This window comes from Maniola jurtina, chromosome 23, assembly GCF_905333055.1.
Source record: "Maniola jurtina chromosome 23, ilManJurt1.1, whole genome shotgun sequence".
NCBI classification, from domain to species: domain Eukaryota; kingdom Metazoa; phylum Arthropoda; class Insecta; order Lepidoptera; family Nymphalidae; genus Maniola; species Maniola jurtina.
The window spans coordinates 3002660-3023831 of record NC_060051.1 but is presented as its reverse complement, the minus strand read 5'-3'; the positions used below and the strand labels follow the sequence as shown (position 1 = coordinate 3023831).

At 36.1% G+C, this 21172-nt stretch overlaps 1 protein-coding gene across 11 annotated transcripts in view; it reads left to right on the top strand.

Annotated features, from left to right (window-relative positions):
* LOC123877364 overlaps window positions 1-21172 on the top strand; it is a 36936-nt gene that overhangs the window by 11157 nt on the left and 4607 nt on the right. For 2 of the 11 annotated variants that reach the window (XM_045924040.1, XM_045924032.1), the window contains exons 11-15: window positions 107-16557; window positions 16865-17029; window positions 18739-18849; window positions 20087-20213; window positions 20727-20980. In XM_045924040.1, the coding sequence (XP_045779996.1) occupies window positions 107-16557; window positions 16865-17029; window positions 18739-18849; window positions 20087-20213; window positions 20727-20980 (17108 nt within the window). Of the gene's footprint in view, window positions 1-106; window positions 16558-16864; window positions 17030-18738; window positions 18850-20068; window positions 20214-20726; window positions 20981-21172 lie in introns of all 11 variants that reach the window. The other 9 variants (XM_045924031.1, XM_045924030.1, XM_045924041.1 and 6 more) reach the window with 7 other exon arrangements.

Genomic DNA, 21172 nt, shown 5'->3' with positions numbered 1-21172 from the left:
TGCTTAGATATTAAAAGTTTTTAACATAAGACCAACAAAGTTTTAGAGAAAAAAAATTAAACCTGTCAATATGTTTTATTAGCTTACACATTTTTTTCAAAAACAGGCTATGAACACTTGGTGGAATTTGAAGAACCAGCACCAGAAGATATAATTTGTGACAATATAATGTCATATTATTCAGATACCACTGAAACAGCCTCTTGCGATTCGGAGCACTCCATAATTATAACGAAAAGGAAGAAAAAGAAAAACAAAAGGCCACAAACACCCACTGAGGAGGAAGTCGATCCTCTAAGTCTTGTTTCTGATACATTAAGTGATAAAAAAGAGAGACCACATAGTAAGGAGAGAAGTAAACATAAAAATAAAGAAAGTAGGAAAACCAAGTTAAAAATAGACCATAATATAAAGGATCATGACGAACAAATTGGGATCTCTGACATAATTACAAAAGAGATACAAAAAAAAGCTAAGAAAAAAGAACAGAGGGAGCGTAAAAAGAAGGAGAAATTGGATGCGTCCAATATCAATATAAAAGATAAGAATTTCCAGTCTTCAAGCAATTTATCAAAGCAATTTTTATGCCAACAAGACATGAAAATTGCAAAACCAAATATCAGTGAAATAGAAAGGGGAAACACTAGCTCAAATATAAAAAGTAATATGTGCATTACCGATAGTGACTACGACAGTCAAGGAAAATCATCTATTAACTCGGAATATAATGAAAATGCTCTTAATGATGCTTTAACGGATGCTCTTTGCTCAATGGACGAACTGAAATCGGTTGAGGAAACACCGACAAGTTATTCACAAAGAACTGGTTTTCCTCCGTGTTCTTACTCACCTGATACTGTTAGTTCTGTTACAGGAGTGAAGAAAAGCATACAAAGGCTCATTGACTATAGGCGACATAAAGTATTCAATGATAATTCAGTAAGGCAGGATCCACCCGAAAATCAAAGCCCTAATTTTAGTATAGACCATGATTTATTAAAAAATAGAAAACCCCAGAACATAAATTCCTCTGTAATTAATTCTAAAGCTGTTAATTTTCTCAACACTTCTCATTCGTCCGTAAACATACCAGTTAAACAACAAAAGGTTGTAAAAAATAAATCTACTAACGTTTTTATGGGTAATAATAATAATGCAGGAAATGTTACTAGTGAAATGAAAACATTAAATCTATCCTGTCAAATGGATAACGATAGGTCACATCTCTCAGCCAGTGAGAAATTAATAAAGAAAGGAATACCCAAAATTTTGAAATCTAAACAACCACCACAAGTAAGAAAACACGCTGTAAACAAGCTTTCTGAATCTCCGAGTCAAAAGCAGTACCAAGAATTTCTATTACAGAGAAAATATGATGATATGCAAGACCAAGTACATCCAGCTGAGTCAAAAGGGCAATTACAATTTCAGGAATTCCTTAAGAAGCAATATCTACAATCTACTGAGCTGCCTGTACCACCATCCAGAACACAAGATCTTCCAAGACAACTACCTTCTCAAATTAACACAACTGTAACACCTAGTCAAAAACAATTTCATAGTTTCTTAAAAAATTTACAAGTGACTATAAATGCTGGAACCACCAACAATGTGCAAGATTCAAAATCCTTACCAACGCATGACAAGACTACCACTAAAAAATTAATTCAAAACAAAAAAGTTGACAACGCAGGTAACACTTATGCACGACTAAGTTACATGCATAAGAATAAACACTATGAAAGTAAGGTCAAATCAGCAAATAATCCTGTAATCCAAAATAAACCTCTGGTAAATGTTACGACTGACCAAATTCGACACATAAGGGATATTGATGTTGAAAAAGTTTCTCACTTGCAAGCTACAGGGGAAATTGTATTAGCGAAAATTGATAAACCCGAAAGCAAAATATGTGCAGTTGAAAAGACTAAAGTTCTAGTGCAGAATATAGAAAATATTAGTGGATATGCTTTAAATAACCCAGTTTTATCAAATATGTTGTCGTCAGATAAAAAGATAATGGACTTTACAGAACCAGGGAAAAATGATATTAAATTTATAAGACAATCTAGTAATAAACCTAAAAATTCTACATCACTTCTATCTGAGAAAGATCAACTTGATCTACTGTCGTTACTAAGGCAACAGAATAAGCTGAACCCACCTAAGATGCCAGTTAAGACTGAATTTCTGAATAAACCAAGTGGTATGTTAATAAATAGCACTTCCTACTGCGTTAACTCTGAAAGGCAGGTGTTAGATCTTCGAAACAAACCAATATTAGTAGAAGAAGCGAAGTCAACGTCCTGTCCAACGTCTGTAATAAAAGTTGCAAATAATAAGTCATTAAATAACGGATCTGAACCAAAAAAGAATCGAGTTAAAAGTTCTAAACAAAAAGTAAAGATTGAATCAGATTGGAAAAGCGTGATGAATGATATCTTGGCACATAAAACTCCAAGTATGATAGGGCCAAATGCTCTCGATATTGTACTTAAAAAAGATTCATTTGAAAAAAGGTCTTCTGAAAGCTTAAATAGCGCGAATAATAGAACAGTTATTACCAGTTCTAAAAATCCAAACAATGTCACCAATAATGATATTGCAAAGCATTGTACTCCGAATACTCATATTAAAGCTTCAACGAGCAGAGACAGTTCGATTATTTTAAAACCACACACACATTCAGCGGATTTGAAAGTAAATCAGAATAAAGTACAATTTACCAATAAAATCGGCACCGTTGAAAACGTAAAAAAGGGGCCATTACATATCGAAAATGAGCATTTTACAAGTGTAATCCAAAATAGTAACGACCCATTTATATCAGGCATACCCAATTCTGACTATGATTTATTAGAAGAATTAATGGATGATGACTTACGCCAGGAAATTGGAGAGCTATCGTCGGATGAAGAAACCTATCGTACACCCAATTTAAGTACTTCTAAAATAAAAAATAACCATCATGCAAAAGAATGTAATCTACCGATTAATAAAGCAAATGTGGTAGCTGCTGCTAACCCTTTTAACTATAGTTCAATATCTAGCTCTGATTCAGTCAGGAAATCTTGTAATACGAATTATCCCATGCTCAAAAAAGATTTATGTTTGAAAAATAACAGTCTTCCAAAAACAATTATTCAGAAGAATTCGGACTCCAAAGAAGTCAATTTAAAGCCGCAGATAATTTCTAATGAACTAATAACCAGCTCAACGTTTGCTGAAAAATCATATCGTAGCGGAAAATTGTGTAAAAATGCTTCCAATAAGATCCTGGAAGCAGTTGCGCCTAACAATAAATTGTGTAAAGATGAAGTTTCTCACGTTAAGAAAAATCCTCTTATGACAACGTCCAAAACGAAAAACCAGCATTCAAATAAAATGTCTGTTAATATTTGTTGTGATTCTAAACCACCAAAGACAGTGGATAATACCAAAATGCTTATAAATGATGTTCCTGAAGCTCACAAAAGTCAAAATCCTGCACAAGTATTACTAACTCTACCCCAAAGAAATACACAACCACAGAATGTAATGCTTATTGGTAGTACTGATTTAATTTATGATCCATTTACTATGATACACATAACTCAGTCAACAGACTTGAACAGGAATACTTACGTTGCTGTTAATCAAGCGCCAATGAACGTAGCTTTATTGCAATCGACGCCATTTGTTGGTCCCGTTTTGAGCCCCGTGATTATTGAAAATACTGTAACGTTGCCAGTTATTCAGAAAGTTACACCAAACATTTCCATGAATTTAACATCACCCAACTCTAAGAAACATGAAACTGGCCCAGTTTGTAAAGATTATCAGCAGTTAAACATAATAAAGACTGAATCTATTCAATCAAAAACATCAAATGCAGTACATGAAACAATTTGTCCGTCAAATAAAGATGATTTTGAAGAATTAAAATGCAAAGCTACCGTCAGTAGATTGTCAGCAGTAGATTCTAATATGGCGACTTCAACACCGACTGTTATAAGTAATAGAATAGCAGAAGATTTGGTACAACATAATTCATCAATTTCGAACATGATACCTGAAGTTACTGAGTCATTTTATAAAAAGTTAAGTAAGCAAAGTCACCCAGAAATAATTCAGGATCTTCATTTAGATACAAAGTCTGCTAGTCAAGTCCAAGAAGATATAAAAGATCTCGTATATGAAAGCACTGATACAAATACATTTAAATGTAAAACGGTACCTCTTGACAACAAAACTGATGTCATAATAGACCAAGACAGAATAAAAAGGAAACGTTTGTTAATATTAAATAAATTAGAAAACCTTAAGAATAGTACTCAAAAGAAACCCATTGCTCTACCTTATGCTCCAATTAAATCGTCTAAGGAATACGACAAAAACCAAGAACAGATATTAACAAATGAGAAGAAAAGTAAACTTGATATTAGAATAGGGCGAAAGATATCAAGTAAAGTAGACTCGTACCAGAAACAAAGCCTTCCTGTAAAAGTAGATCGAGCTAATCGTAGTTCTGCGAGACTTACAGCTCTTAGGGGCGTACCGGTCACTTTTAAAGATGATGGTATACAAAATTCTGTAGAAAAGAAATGTTTGACCAGGAATATAAATGAACCTAATATATCGAAGAATTTAAGCAATTCCAAATCAGATAATTCTTACACTGTAAAAATCAAAGCTGCACATTATACAGGAAATGTCGAATTTGTAAAACCAAACAATGAAATTAATCAAAGTCATAAAGAGAAACCAATTTTCAAGGAAAATATTGAAGAGAAAATCAAAAGTGCTAATAATTTAAATTTGGTTCATAATGATAAACTTATTGTGAAAGCTAGTGAAAATGACATACAAATGAAATCCGTAGAAACCCAAACTATTGGTGGAGTAAAAAAGTCTTGTCAAAAAAGAGATAATAGTATTTGTAAAGAAAATAACAGTAGATCCGAATTGCTAACCCGTGAATGTATATCTAGTGAAAGTGGTAAAGAAGTACTAATTAGCGGTGGTACCAAAATAAATAATAAATGTACACAGCGAGAGCTAGCAGTCCACGAAAATAAAGACGTTACTCCGAAAATTACGCCACAAAATGAAATAAAGGTTTACAAAGAAGTTATAAAGAAAACGGTATCAAATAACAACTCCAGCACAGAAAAAGTTCTAGCAGATTCTGTACACATAAAGTGTGTTGATATAGAAGAACAACTTAAACCGATTAGGATTAAAAGCACAATTAAGAAATTAACTGAATTGTGTAAAGATAATATTGCTATGGTTGGTGACAATAAAACGAAGCACGATCAAAAAACTTGTCCGCTAATACCTCCGGTTATGATTAAAAGTACGATTAAAAAATCTGATGAACTTGGTAAACATAAAAATATTTCTTTGGTAAGTGACATTAATGCGATGCGTGATGAAAAAGCTATGCCGCTTATATCTCCGGTTTTAATTGAAAAATCGGATGGATTTTGTAAATCTAATATTCCTTTGGTTGGTGACGATAGTACAACGCATGATAAAAAAGCTTCTCCGCTAATATCTCCGGCTATGATTACAAGCACTATTAAAAAACCAGATGAGTTCTGTATAGATAACATTTCTGTGGTGGGTGACGAAAATACGACGCATGTTCAAAAAATATCTCAAAGCAGTGCAATAAAAAAACCAGATGAGTTGTCCGCGGCTAAGAATATTAGTTTGTTTGAAAAAACCGTAAGGTCACATGAAAATAAGGTGCAGTGTCCAATTTCCCAGAATATTAGTGTAAAAGATGCGAATAATGATTTGATCAAATCGACAGTGCAACTAAAACCAACTGTTACAAGTAACATTCCAAAAACAGTTAAGGAAATTCTTGGCACTGATAAACTGAATGGAAATACAGGGATACAAAGAGAACGAGCAAATAAAAGCAATAGTACGATGAAAAATGTTAATAACACTCAACCAGAAATTTCGCAACACAGAAAAGTGTTCAAAGATGTACACAATAACGGAGGTTCTCAAAATTTGGAAAATGGACCATGTAAATCGAAGAGTTTTGACTTACCGGATGCTAAAATAATGTATGAGGATTTACCGAATTCAAGTAATGGTCCACAAAAAAAATGTGTTCGTATTAAACTTCCAAATGGTAATACTTTTAAAGCAACGATCTCTGGAAAGTTAAACGTCAATATCGATTCTATATTTGATGATCCAACCGTCAAATCTTTGTTGTGGAAAAATATCAATAATAACACGAAGTGCACATTAAATATAAAACAAGTGCCTATACAAAATAAAAAAGACGGGTCGATTTTGAGAACTGAAGTCAAGGACATATTTTTTCCAACATCAACAGAAACTATCAACTTAATTAGCGACGATGAAGAAGATACCAGCCCTCGAAACTTTAAGACAGAATTTGGTACTTTCAACATTACATCAATGGATCCAAGTGTACATGTGAAACATCAAAAAAAGTTAGCTCAGAAGTCTTTTGTGCTTTTAGAAAGATGTGATGCTCTGCAAGAAGCTGTTCCAATAGGTCAAGCAAATATTAACTCAAATGAGCCAGATAAAATTAATATGCCAACTGAAAAACTAGTATCAACTTCTAAAGAAACTGTTGCAGATTATATAGAAATAGATGATTCGTCAAATGATAGTATCTCAGTAATATCTTCGACGACAAATTCAAATACAAATAATAACACGACTCTTTGTAGTGATAAAGTTCACGAGCTAAAAAATTTACTACTAAAAGATCTTGGTGTAGAACTTACCAACGATAAGATCCAAGAAGTTACGCCTAATATAACAAAAGGAATCACGAAAAATGTGGGAGAAATTAAAAATGCCAATGACATTCAAATAGAATCGCTAACTGTATTTAATGAAATAAAGAAAAATATTGAAGTTAATATTACCTCTGATATTCAATTAGAAACGCTAAATATAATTAGTGACAGTCATAAAACTATTGAAACAGTTAGTGAAAGCACTGACCTTCAAAAAGAAAGGATTAATATTACAAATGAAATCATAAATATTGAAGATGATAATGTGACAGAAGATAATACAATAGAAGGTAATATGACAGAGGATAAAGAAGATATATCAGTTCGGCACATAGAAAATAATACGAAACAATTAATTTTAAAGTTAAAGAAATGTGACGACCTCGTTGAAAAATTGAGGATTAAAAAACAAAAATGTTTTGTCAGTTTAATAAGATGCGACGACACTTCAAAAGTTATTGAAAAGAAAAAAGACTTATGTACTTATAATAAAGGCATTGAAGATGCACTAGATGACGTTTTATGCTTACGAGATGAGATAACTGAAACAACATTAAAACGAAGTAACTCTGAATCAATTTTAAATGATTTAGATAATACTGTTACTATTGTTGATCTTTCATCATCAACACATAATGAAGAATCCTCTGCTCCAATGTCGCCATCACTGATTGACAACTTTGAAACTCCTTTAATCCTAACCGAAAATCGTATAAAAGATTCTGATGTTTTATACGGATTATCCACTAAAATATGTGATGCTGATTGGGGCATGACCAAACCGTTCTTAAATAAATATAACAGTTTTGATAATAATGACCAAGTGTTGTTAGAAAGATTCGAGGTATATGAAAAAGATGAAGATAGTTTAACAGATTGTGACAGCGACCACGAGTCTAGTTTATCAATGGGTGAAAGATTTCAAGTGCCTAGTCTTGTCAAACTTGTCATCAATTTATTTTCGAGCGATTTCAATATATTGGAAAGACTTATGAGTAAAAATTTAACATCAAAATATGTAAAAACTATGAATTCTTCACCTTTAAAAAGAAAAGCTTATGACACGATAGAAATGAGACAACAAAATAAACATTGCAAAATTGAAAATAATTTAGATTATGAATATGGGTGCAGATCAATGCAAAATAGTAACAACACAGAAATTAATAACTCGATGATGCATATCTCTGAAAATGTTACAATATCACATTGTTCTTTAACGCACGAAAAGCAAAGTGATATTGATAGTGAAATGAAAGAATCCAGAAATCAACCAAGTGAAGTAAAAGATGACCTACAAAACAACGTGCAGGTTCAACAAGTTGCTTCCTTATTGCGGATAGCAATGAAAAGTTTTCAAGTTAACTGTGAAAATGAAGATATCGCCCGTAAATCCAAGCATATAATACAAACCCCATCAACTTTGAACGAAGATTTTTGTTTAAATAAAGCCTTTGAAAATAGTTCAAGAAGTGCTATGGATTTAAAAGTAAGCAATGTACGGGATGAATGTAATGTAGGAAGTGATAAACCTGTATCGGAAGGCATAGGATCTTTAAAACTAATAGAAACATGCTCTTTGCGTATATCAGAAGATTCAAGACATATTGGAATTAATGAAAAAACTAGTTATATAGAAGAAGATAGCACAAAAAATATCGATATTAGTACAAATCAACAAAATAACGATTTAGTACCCATAACTCCGTTAAATGATGGTATCATCATTCACGCTACGTGTGATATCGATGACAAAAACAATATTAAACCTTGCTTGATTATAACAAATGCTCAACCCCTGTCACAGTCAAAAATTGAATTGGAAACTACAGGAAAAATGTTTGAAAATGACCTTATGATGGTCTCGGAAGTCAAAGAAAATGACTGTTATAAAAATACTGAAAGTTCACCCCAAACAAAAGATGAACACGATTTCTTACATAATACGGTAACGCAAGCATATGAAACGAGAACAGATATAGCAAACGTATCAAAAAATGAACAAAAAATTTACGATGAAGTTAATAAAACTAAAGAATTTAATGTACATCACTTGGATAATACAGAATGTTCAATTTCGGCACTAATCACAAAAATTACAGAAACAGGGCCTGCTTTACAATCCTACGATATAAATGCAACTTCGACAGGACCTAATCATAGCCTAGAGATTGAAATTAAAACAGCCAAAGATGAAGCAATCACTATGGTCTCTAAAGAAAATACTGGAACACCTTTAATATTGGGCGAACCTAGTTTTATAAAAAATATCACTGGTCATAGTGATGACTTAAAAATAAACCCCGAAGTAAAATTAGGAATAGATCACGCATTAAAATTGATTGAGAAAGAGAATGTTCACGACGAAGTTAATGAAACTAAAGAATGTAATCCACATGACTTGAATAATACAGAAATCACAAAATTAACAGAAAAAGAACCTGCTTTACAATCAGAATCAGATATCTACGATGTAAATGCAACTTCGAGAGAACCAACAAAACCCGAAATAAAATTAGGAATAGATCACGCATTGAAATTGGTTGAGAAAGAGAAAGTTCACGACCAAGTTAAAGGAACTAAAGAATGTAATGCACATGACTTGGATGATACAGATTGTTCAATTACGGAAAAAATCACAAAATTAACAGAAACACGACCTGCTTTACAATCAGAATCAGATGTCTACGATGTCAATGCAACTTCGAGAGAACCTAATTATAGCCTTGAGATTGAAACTAAAACACCCGAAGATGGAGCAATCACTATGGTCACTAAAGAAAATACTGGAATATCTTCTATTTTGGGCGAGCCTAGTTTTGCAAAAAATTTCACTGGTGATAGTGATGAGTGTTATGACAATGCAAAACCTTGTTCATTATTAACGCTTTCGGACAAAGCTCATTTAGATTTACTTTCTTTAAATAAGCTTACACCAGATCTCGAGACCCATGACGCATTGAAACAGACTGAACATGGTGACGTATTTAATTCTAATATAAAAACAGACAATATTTACGACTCCGATGGTAAAAACAGTTCAGAGATGATAACAACCGATGATACTACACAAGTACAACAACAAATAAAACTTGACGAAGTTCAAAATGATACAGTATATTTAAAATGTAAAGCTAACACTGAAACCCAAGAAAACAAGAAAGAAGATTTGATTGTTACAAATATACCAACAGCAAATCAATTAACAAAATTATCTTATTCAAACTGTAGAACTGAATTCGAGGATAAATCACTTATTGATAATGAAGTAAAACAAAGTGAAATTTATTTTGTAGACCAGTACGTTAACTTGAAAAATGGTACAAATTTTGCACAGGATACTAAATTAATGGACAAGTTTAAGTACAATACGAACGCAATAACAATAGATGAAAATAAAGTCGTTGACGCCAAAATTTCAGATATTGATACTTGCAGTGGCAAAAGAAATGATAAAGAGTCTTCGAACACCTGCGAATATACGCTTTTAAATGACTATAAAGTGAAAGAAAGCCAAATTAAAATGGAAGATAAAAATAAGCTTATCAGTTCTTTGAAAGTATCAGAAGAGATGCTGGTAAATAATTCTGAAATAAGAGATAATAATACACACATGGATGAATGGAGTACATCACAGCATAAAATTGACTCTAAAACATCAAAACTGGCGGAAAACAGCGTTGTTGATGCCGAAATTTTAGCTACTAATATTTGTAGTGGCAAAGAAAATGAAAAATGGTCTTCAGACACCTCCGTAGATATGGATATAGATGATTGTAAAATTAAAGAAAGCTATACATATGATGACAACAAATTGCATGTACCAATAATATGCCCAGAGAATAAATTAAACATTAATGGCGGAATCATAAAAGAGGAGAAGAACTTTAACATTGTAAGAGATGAGACAGTTAGTCTTGAGCCAAAAAATAAATTAGACACTGGCGTTAAAATCGATAATATCATAAAGAAAGACACGAACTCCGATGTAATCGACAATGAAATAAAGCCAGAAACGGTTAGCCATGAAACAATTTATAAATTGAAAGAGATCGAAGACAATGTAGTATCTGATGCTACTGTTAAAGAAAAAATAGTGTCCGCTACAAGCGATAAATGTTATTTAGAAAATAAATCAATTTTAACTGAAGCCTTGCCATTATTGCAACCAATATTCAACAGTCAAGAACGTTTACAAGTTGATGATCAATCTAAACGTGATGTAATTTGCTTGACGGAAGAATCACAAGATAGAATATTAGATATAATTGAACAGAAAGAAAATAACAAATATGTTGAAGTTGACAGAAAGTCTTTAAACCCTCATATGAAATACGAACTACAAGTAGAAGTACATGTAGAAAGTACGTCAACGTCTTGTGACTTAAATTCTCCAATAACCATGGAAAAGGACGTAATAAATTCCTCTGTAAATTCAAATCTTAGCTTACGTGACCATAATGAAGATATATTTAAAAGTTGTGTTTCAAAAGAAAGTGAATGCGTTAGTAGTGGAGAAACCACCAATAAGCTTTCTAAACTAAAACATAATTTCAACTGTAGTGTTGTGTTGGATGTCCTTCAACTTACAACACATGCCAAAGTTTGTGGCAATGATATTGGAGTTCAGAAAAATGAAACTGACAGAGATGGCATCGTTTATCAATCCAATGAATTCACGCCACATGACATAAACAATATAAATGAAATTACAGGAATAGAGAAAAAACCTACACATACCGAAAATCTGGTTTCTGTTAAAGAGAAAATAATAGATAATGATATCAGATATAGTGACAGTGTATTTCAGACGGATCAAGATATTAATGAAAACTCTGAATGTATTTATGTAAATGACGAGATCAATTTAGAAAAGGAGTGCAATGAAAGTAAAACTGATGAAGTTATGCTCGTATATAAAGGTGATTCTAATATCATATTAAAGGGTTCTATATACGAAGATCCAGTGGTCGGGACCTGTTATGTGTTCCCCGTAGTAAACAGAACTTCGTTAACTGACGGCATGAATTGCAGCAATGTTTGTGATAGTAAAACAATTAATGTCATAGAAAGTTTGAAGAGCAATGTTTTTGAAGAATGTAGTGAATACGATGTCTTGGAAGACGTACAAACGGTTGAAAATTTAAATGTGGTATTACCAAAATTAACGTATTCAAGACAAAGGTTTGAAAATAATGATTTCATTACTACAGGCGATAAGACAAATAGAAAAAATTTAAAACGGAAACTCAGTTGTTATGATAGTAAGTTTCAGGCAAAACGATATAGAAAAGGAAAAAATATTGACTACCCAAAATTTTCCGTAGCAACTGTACTAGAGTCTGGATATAGTAAAGAGTATAAGCGCCTTTTAGATTATTGGACTTCTATAAAATTTTCATATTCACGACCATTTCATAAAGAAGATTTTGACATTCCTAATATATTGAACGGCTGGCCTATCAAAGAGACTAATATGAACGTGTCAGATAATACAGACTTTGAAAATATTCTTTTCTCAGAAGAGCAGTCTGATAATAAAGTTCCTTTCGATCCTTCGCAGCAAACTCTTGCACAAGAAATATCTCAATGTAACGAGCAGCAATACATTAGCTATGATATTAATGAAACTAATTTTAATATGGGTTTTGGTGAGGGGTCCGACAGAGTCATACAAACATCGGAAGATGGAAATAGTATTTCAAAAATTTCGGCTGCGACTCTGTCGGACGTAAAACAATCTCAGCCGTTTTTAACGTCGAAGCATTGCGAACATTGGGGTAAAAATCAAATGCTACGGATGTCTCATAAACATCAGATAGAAATTCTCAAACGTTCTATCTCCTACATTCAACTGAGAGATAAAGTACGTTCATTTTTCAAGAAGACAACAGCGGAATTAAACTACCATTGGCTTATGGACACCATGAAGAGCAAATATAAGAATTCATATAATAATAGCATATTTCTTAAAAGTGGGTTTCCGTCTGATCTCTTAAATTCAGATTTCATCGAACCGGCTCCGGTTGAAACAATAGTACAAGTTGTCCAGGTGGGCCAGTTACCTGTAAGTGCGGCAGCGCAAAACCCGGTGACGTGTGATCCCCGCGTTACTCAGGTGACGGATGCCAGCCCGCAGTGTTCAATTGAAAATAGCCCCCACGATGACTCACAGTCTCCCATCAAGACTGAATATACGGAGTTAACTACTGCAGATCTCAGCTTACCGTTAGTCCAAGAATATGATCGACATATGGAGTCACAAGAATCTTCAAAAATGACCAATAGTCATCATGAAGACATTCCAGTCGAGACTGAAATGACGTCAATAGTTAAAACAGAAATCACGATAGAATTGTCACCACTAAAAGAAGAGCCAATCGATTACAACGATAGCGATGATTTACAATCACTTGTAAACAAACATATAAACAACGTTGACTATTCATTTGATTCAAACGACAACAGTATACTAGAACCGCAGTCAAATACGGATGTTTCTTATGAATCGTTAGAAAATAATGAGACCGACTTCTCACCACAAGAGAAACGACAAAATGGTTCACCTGAAAAAACTGACCAAATTGCTCATGCAATGAACGCTGCTGGTATAACAACTACACCAGATACAATCATGAATACAAGAGCCCATCCTTTAGTAAACATTTTATCTCAAAAAAATTGTCAAGAGGGACCTGCTGCGTCTACTGCTTCGCCCGCAAATAACTATTCAAAGGCCCCTGTAAATGCGATGACATTGCAACAAGCACTTGCACAAATTTTGCCTCCACCACTAAACCAGACCAATGTTCATGAAAACAATCAAACAAATACGAGCTCCTCTGTAACTTCACAGGTTTTACATATTGTACAAGGCAAAAATACAAATGGCAACCAAATCACCCTAGTAGATAACTCTCAGAATTCCGTAATTAACAACTCTAATACACCTGTGCTACATATAGTACAAAACAAAGGAGCAAGCACTAATTCAACGTCCAATGCGAATTCAGGACAGCATACAAATTCTTACAGTGGACTGTCTTTAGTTGACACAGGAATCCAACAGGGTAGTAATCAGCTTCTTCATATTGTTAACACCGGGAACCAAAAGAATAACCAGTTACTAAAAAGAGTGAACCTTTTGACGAATCTTACTAATGTCCAAGGATCTAATGAACAAAAAATGGTACAATTCGTTTGTAAATCTGCAGATGGAAAATCTATCCATTTAAATGCCCCACATCAAAGAAGTATGGTTTTGAGATTACAACCAATTGAATCTCCAAATATTCAAGCCAACCAAAAAGCAGCAGAATGTCAAGATAATACAAGTGCCAGTCCCTCGTCTAACACCAATAGTAACACAACCACTAATAAAGAATCAACTAATGCACAGCATGAAATAAAATCCCGATCTGTGTATGAAGAAAACTATGCAAAGTTTATACAAAATTCTTCCAACAAATCTGTAGAAAAGTCTACTAGCTTACCAAAATTTGGTCAAGCTTTTGGAAAACAGGTATTTCAGGATGGTAATCAAAAGGGAAACGACATAAATGCGAACAATTCTAATCTGTCATCCATCAATTCTAATTCCGAAAGCTCTGAATGTCAGCCCAATGATAATTCGGTCAACCTAGATCATATTGGACAATTAAACAGCCCACCGTTGTTACTGAGAAAATCACCGTCTCAGCCTGTTCATTCGCAACCATCACAGCCAAACTTAGTGCAGCAAATAAAGCAGACCATTGCCCCAATGAACATACAAACTATGCACGGGGGTGTCATTTACACACGGCAAATACCCGTCAATATAGGAGGTGGTCAGACAATCAACTTGATAACGGTGCCTAGCACGGAACTCATAGACGAGGCCAACCAAAAACAAAAAGGCGATGTTAAGTTCGTCAATCAAAACGAACTAGACTCGCCAATCATAAAAATTGTGCCGCAGAATCAAAGCACGCCAAACGCTGAAAGTACGCATGATGACACTAATAACCACACGGGAATGTCTAACGAGAGTGCGCACACAAACACACCAGCTCAACATCAACCTGTCTTAACGCAAATGCGAATAAAATTGCCGATGCTGAGTAAAACTCCTCAAATGGTATCCGGCGCCAGGGTGGTACGACCATCTTTCTTTCAAATACAGCGCAATGTCATCGGCGGTGCCAATCAACATGTGTATCAGCAATTGGTTCTAACCGCAGCACCGCCGCTCGGCCAACATACTATTCGACTGCCACAAGCTCAGGCAAACAGACAAGTTACAAAAACTGCAGATGGCCAATCGACTTCCGAACCTCAAATGAGTTCATCAACACTCGAACAGCTGCGAGAATTCGATATGGTATTGGAGCAAGTGAAGGAAAGAAGTACCGTTCAACCCAACTCAAATACAAATAACACCTTTACTAAACTGCTGACTCCGACGACGGAAACAAACGAAGGCACATCCGTGACGTCAACGGTGACTGAGTCTACACAACAAGTGCTGTACTCGATCGGATCCAACCAATCATTAAACGTAGCATATATCAACAGGAAAACAGTTGCTACGACACCGACTACGTCAACTTTTGTTCGATCACCCGATTCCTCTGGGATCATAGATTCACCTTCCTCTTCATCGCACGTACAAATTCCTCATACTGTCACTAGTGAATCGACATTAAATGAAGCGTCAGCGCAGCCGAGCCAACCGAAACCGGCGAAAGTCGGTTCCAAATCCAAATCGAGACCAAAATCATCTTCGAATCCGCCAAGCTCATTGAAAATAAATACATTGCCTCCAAAACCCACTCAAAAACCACTCGAAGACGAACAGACTACTCAACGAATACTTTATATACTAGCGGAATATAAAGAGCAAGTGGAAAACTCGCCTGATAAAGATAAACCAGCGCCGCGAAGGCGATCCAATCCTCCAACAAATCCATCAGGGTCCTCGAAACGTAAAAAGAGCTCCAGCGGTTCTAGGCGTCCCGGCGCTCGGGACATGAGCCCGGTGCACGGCGAAGACACGTGCCGCACCATGGGTTCCGAGGACAGCAGCTGCGGTACCTCCCAGGGCGACTGCAACGAGAGCTGCCTCGACAGCCATTCGCCCCAGGACAGTCCACGCAAAGTCGTCAGAAAACTGACCTTCGAGAACGAGACCTCCCCCGTCGCCCAACCGCAGAGACCGCAGCCGCAGCGGAACGTTATAGTCGCCGACGGTCAAACGATAACCGTCGCGAGAGGAACGGCCGGGAAGCCTGCCACGGCAGTCTTGATGCCGGCCAATTACATCTTGCCCGTGTCGATGGTCAAAGGCGGCCAACAAATTGCTATAGTGACGAACCGTGGGCCGAAATTGCTAACAGTCGGTGGCGGCGAGGGTGGTGCTACGAACGCGCTTCTGTTACAACGTCTGATCGGACCGGCGGGTCTCAAGCCAGTGTTGACGCGGCCCGGAGTTCGCCACGTCCGTTTGCCGACAGCGGCCTTGCACAATCTTCAAGCTTTTAACTTGACGACTGCGACGGCAGTCCAGCCGCCGGATAGCACGGCTTCTCCAGCACCAGCGCCTACGCCTCCCGAGCTGATAGAGACGAGGGCGAACAGTTCCCCGTGGACCGACCGAGAGTCGCAGGATGTAAAACCCGAGCGAGACTCCAGCCCCGAAGGCTCCGAACCGTGGAATCTACCATCCTCGGCTGACCCGCACGACTACACCTACGAAGAAACTGTTCGGACCGACAACATGGACAGAACTGTGCTTGTAAGTATCTTTTTGTATTTTAGCATTTAAACTATCGTGAGTGATTTCCATTATCAACATAGACTTTCCCGTCACTACTAGACCTGGTTTACCCTGTGAAAAAGGACCTCGGATGGGTTCGAAACTAGTCGGGCTTACATCGACTTACCACGTAAGTACAGCCGGGAACTTCTATATTGATAATCTTTTTTGTATATTATAACATTATGGTGTTTGTCAATAAACTAGGTCTGCGCAATAACTACATGAAATTATGCCGAAAAGTTAGTAGATGAATCGTATTTTGACGCACATTTTGAAACTTCAGGAAGCGATCCCCGATCGATACAGTCCCGATATGGAGGCGCAAAGGATATTTGATAAGATGTTCGACGTTGAGTCGAAAAAGTCGTACATCGATTCGCACGACGATTCGTCCCGTTGCGCATACGATATTGACGCGTCAGACTGCGACGATAAGGTGTACCACCAGGTGATATCGTAGTCCTGACGCCGATCCCTCCGATTAGAACGCCTCTTAGTAGACATGCACGCCTCGATTTCTTTTAAGCGCTTTTCTTTCGTTCCGTGTTAGTTTACCTTAAAATATAGATGCGACATGCTTGCATAATTTCTTACGTTACATTAACCATAAGTTTCCAGTCTAAATATATGGGAGTTCTTACTAAAAAAACTATTACTGGCGTCATGCTTTTAGCTTGCTTATTGTTTTACAATGCGGCTAATTCTGTTTTACACAGTCGCTAAACTATAATAAAATGACAGATCTAACTATATATTGCTATCCTTTTCATACCCTACCTACGAAAAAGGATAGCACTAGATTTAGGCCTGTCTAGTTTAGTTTACACATTGTGTACAAGAGAATTAGCCACAATATTAATAAAAGACAGTGTTGTTGGCGTATTTATCAAATAAAACTACTGACACTTTTTAATGATTAATTTTTAATGTAAAGTTCAAAGAATTGTCGCTTCTATAGTTTGGCATTCTGTACACGTAACGAGGAAAAACCATATTCTTTTGTCTCAATGTCTTCCCAAATAGTCTTTGTATTTTTGATTTTTATCTTTAATTGTCTATGTTCTGAGAAGGATGTTTGAACTGAACGTTCTCATAAACGCTTATTTTGAAATTTTCTACCGTCATACATTTAGATTTTGTCCTTTGATATTAAAACTACTTTGATTTTTGCATGTGGCAATGTCTCCTCGGTAATTTCATAGTCAAGTACGATCTGTATCATGGTGCATGTTATTCATCTTCATTCTAAAGACGATATTTTGTTAGATCTTATATTTTCAGTCATATACATACCTCCAAATGTGCTGTTTACATATATTTTCTCCCCTAGTCCACATATATAGTGGGACTTGATTGTATTGTAGTTTTCAATAGGCAAATCGTATTTTTTATACTCATGCTGTTTCTCTTCTTTGATGTTGTATTAACTCCAATAAAACCTAGCTTAAAACATAACAATGATTAAATATGTAGTTACTATCTGATTTCATTTAAGTTATCGGTCGCTTGTATTGTGTTTTTCATATAAATAAAAAGACTAAAAATCATTTTAGCGTAATTAAAAATATTAAACCTATAAAAGCTTCGTGTAAAAGAAACGCTTTTAGAAAATAACATAAGAGTAAAGATGGAGGGAGTAATTGCGTAATGCACTCGCAATCAGAATAGTACCAATACATTATGAATCCAATAATAATCTGTTATCGTAGGAAACGCGAGCTTTCATAATATTAGCTGATCTGCCCGGCTTTGCTCGGGTTGAATTTGAAATAAATACATAATAAGCAATAAGCATATGTTACTTTTAGATAAAGTAGCTTTCGAATGGTGAAAGAATCATTAAAATCGGTTTGTTCATTAAGTTTGAGAATTTTTCGATTACAAACAAACGAATCTCTCCTCTTTAAAGATTCAATATATTTGATTTATAGATTATTTTATTAGCTTACTTCATTTAACTCTTATAAATCGATCAATTTTTATTATTATTATTATATAATAGATCAATAATTATAATGATTGTCGAATGTATTACTCAATTGAGGGTTGCAGGATTAATAAACTTAACAACTAAAAGCTTATAGCATTATAAAAAGTTGTATATAACGTGTATAATATAACTGAATGCTTGTCATAACACAGAGTAACTTTACACAGGTGGTTCAGAAAAAGGATGGTACGTCGCAACGTCACCACAGACTAACGCACGTATCGGCGGCAGCTCTGAGGCATAAGTACGCTATATTGGAGCATGAACTACGGTTGCAGGTATGTATGCCTGACGCACGAGGTCTCCCTTGAGCGCTCTCATTTTTTAGGATTCCGTACCTGAAAAGGAAAAACGGAGCCCTTATAGGATCACTTTGTTGTCTGCTGTCTGTCTGTCTGTCTGTCTGTCTGTCAAGATACCTATAGGGTAGGGTACCCGTTCCTAGAATCCTACGGGCTTCCCGTTGACCTAGAATCATGAAATTTGGCAGGTAGGTAGCACTAGTCTTATAGCACAAATACAGCAATAAATCAGAAAACTGCGAATTTGGGGTTACATCATTTTAAAAAAATTTAAATGTGTTTCAATTTTCAAAGTAAGATAACTATACCAAGTGGGGTATCATATCTGTAAATTCTAAAACAGATATTTATTTATTTTTATGTAAAATAGTTTTTGGTTTATTGTGCAAAATGTTGGAAAAAATACCCGAGTACGGGACCCTCAGTGCGCGAGTCTGACTCGCACTTGGCCGGTTTTTTTTTATTCAGATGCAAGCCCTTGACTGCAATCTGACCTGGTGGTAAGTTATGATGCAGTCTAAGATGGAAGCGGGCTAACCTGGAAGGGGAATGACAGTTTTGATTAAATCCATACTCCTTTGGTTTCCACACGGCATCGTACCGGAACGCTGAATGGCTTGGTGGCACGGCTTTGCCGGTAGGGTAACTAGCCACGGCCGAAGCCTCCCACCAGGCTCTCATTTTCATTATTATAATTTTAGCCTTGTGAAAGGAAATAGGCTGAGCTTGAAAAGAAATAGATGCTGTGTTTCAACGTCGTTCCTCTCCGTTTGTGGGCATTGCTCCTTTACAATAGTTCAGAAGTTTCATACATAAGACCTGTATTACGTACTTTATATTATAGGCTTAGCACAACTGAGGAAGCCCCTGCGATAGTGGTACGGTGCGGGAGATTGACGTCACAAGTTGACGAATCTCGGAGGTTGAGATCTATAGAGCGCACTTTGACTTTGCTCAGACTTAAGTCACTGTTAAAACGAGACAGCGTTATACCGCTGGCATAAATCTGTCTCGTTTTAACTGAAACTTAAGTCTAAGCGAAGCCAATTATCTATCTATAAATTTCAACCTGAGATCTTGCGTCATGTCATCACACCTGTCCCGCACCGCTATACTACCGTAGGAACCTACTCAGGCATTATGTCTGTAGCTAATACATAAGGAAACCATATTGAATTGGAGACCTTGGCCTCAGGGTAGTGGCTATTTCCAGAAATCTCTATCCGAGGAGTGCGAGGACCTCGGCGTGGACTCCCCGTCCGCCTCGGAGTTGTTTCCCGAGGCAGAGCTGCTGTTTGCCGCCTCGCCAGCACACGACCCTCCGCAGCATTCACACACGCGTAAGACATTTCCTTTTACACTTTTTTTAGGGTTCCGTAGATCAAAAGGAAAAACGGAACCCTTATCACTTTGCTGTCTGTCGTGTCTGTCAAGAAAACTTATAGGGTATACTTCCCGTTGACCTAGAATCGTGAAATTTGGCAGGCAGGTAGGTAGGTCTTAAAGCACAAGTAAAGGGAAAAATCCGAAAACCGTGAATTTTTGGTTACATAACAAAAAATAAATAAATGTGGTCATGAACACATAATTAGTATTTTCAATTTTCAAAATAAGGTAACTATATCTAGTGGGGTATCATATGAAAGGGCTTAACGGTCCATCCCTTTTAACCGATTTTGGCAATTGGTACAGAAAAAGCTTGCAACCCGGAGTCTTGCTACTAAACTCTAGCTAAGATACTTTTTATCCCAGAAAATCCCTGTTGTAAAAAGCAGGATTCTCAAAAAACAGAAATCTACGAAGATGTCGCATCATTAAGTGCAAAATAAACTTGGACTTGTACTTTGTTGCAGCTCAACCAACAATCCTCAACCAAAGCGGCATACCACAGCCAGATATAGATGACCAGATAGCAACAGACGAGTTGCTGCAACCAGACGTCCATGAGGACCAGCAGGAATTGGACGTGACCACCCTCGGACTGGATGAAGGCATAGTGACTGTGAGCGAAGACGGGATGCAGGCTACCATACAATTGGATCAGGAAGAGTTTGCCCGCTCCCATCCCAACACTACCTTCCATAGTGAGCCTACGGATGAAGGAGAGGTAAGGTCGTTCTTCTCACATTAGCTCCAGTTGTATGACGGATGGTTAAAGTTACGTTATGGTTAGCGTTGATCACCAATAAGAAGCGAAGTGGGTTGCACAAGTTAGTATTTTTGGTCCAAATAACGTAACTTAGGCCACCTGTTATCCAACTGGACTAACGATCCGAATTTATTTGAATACTGCCATTTA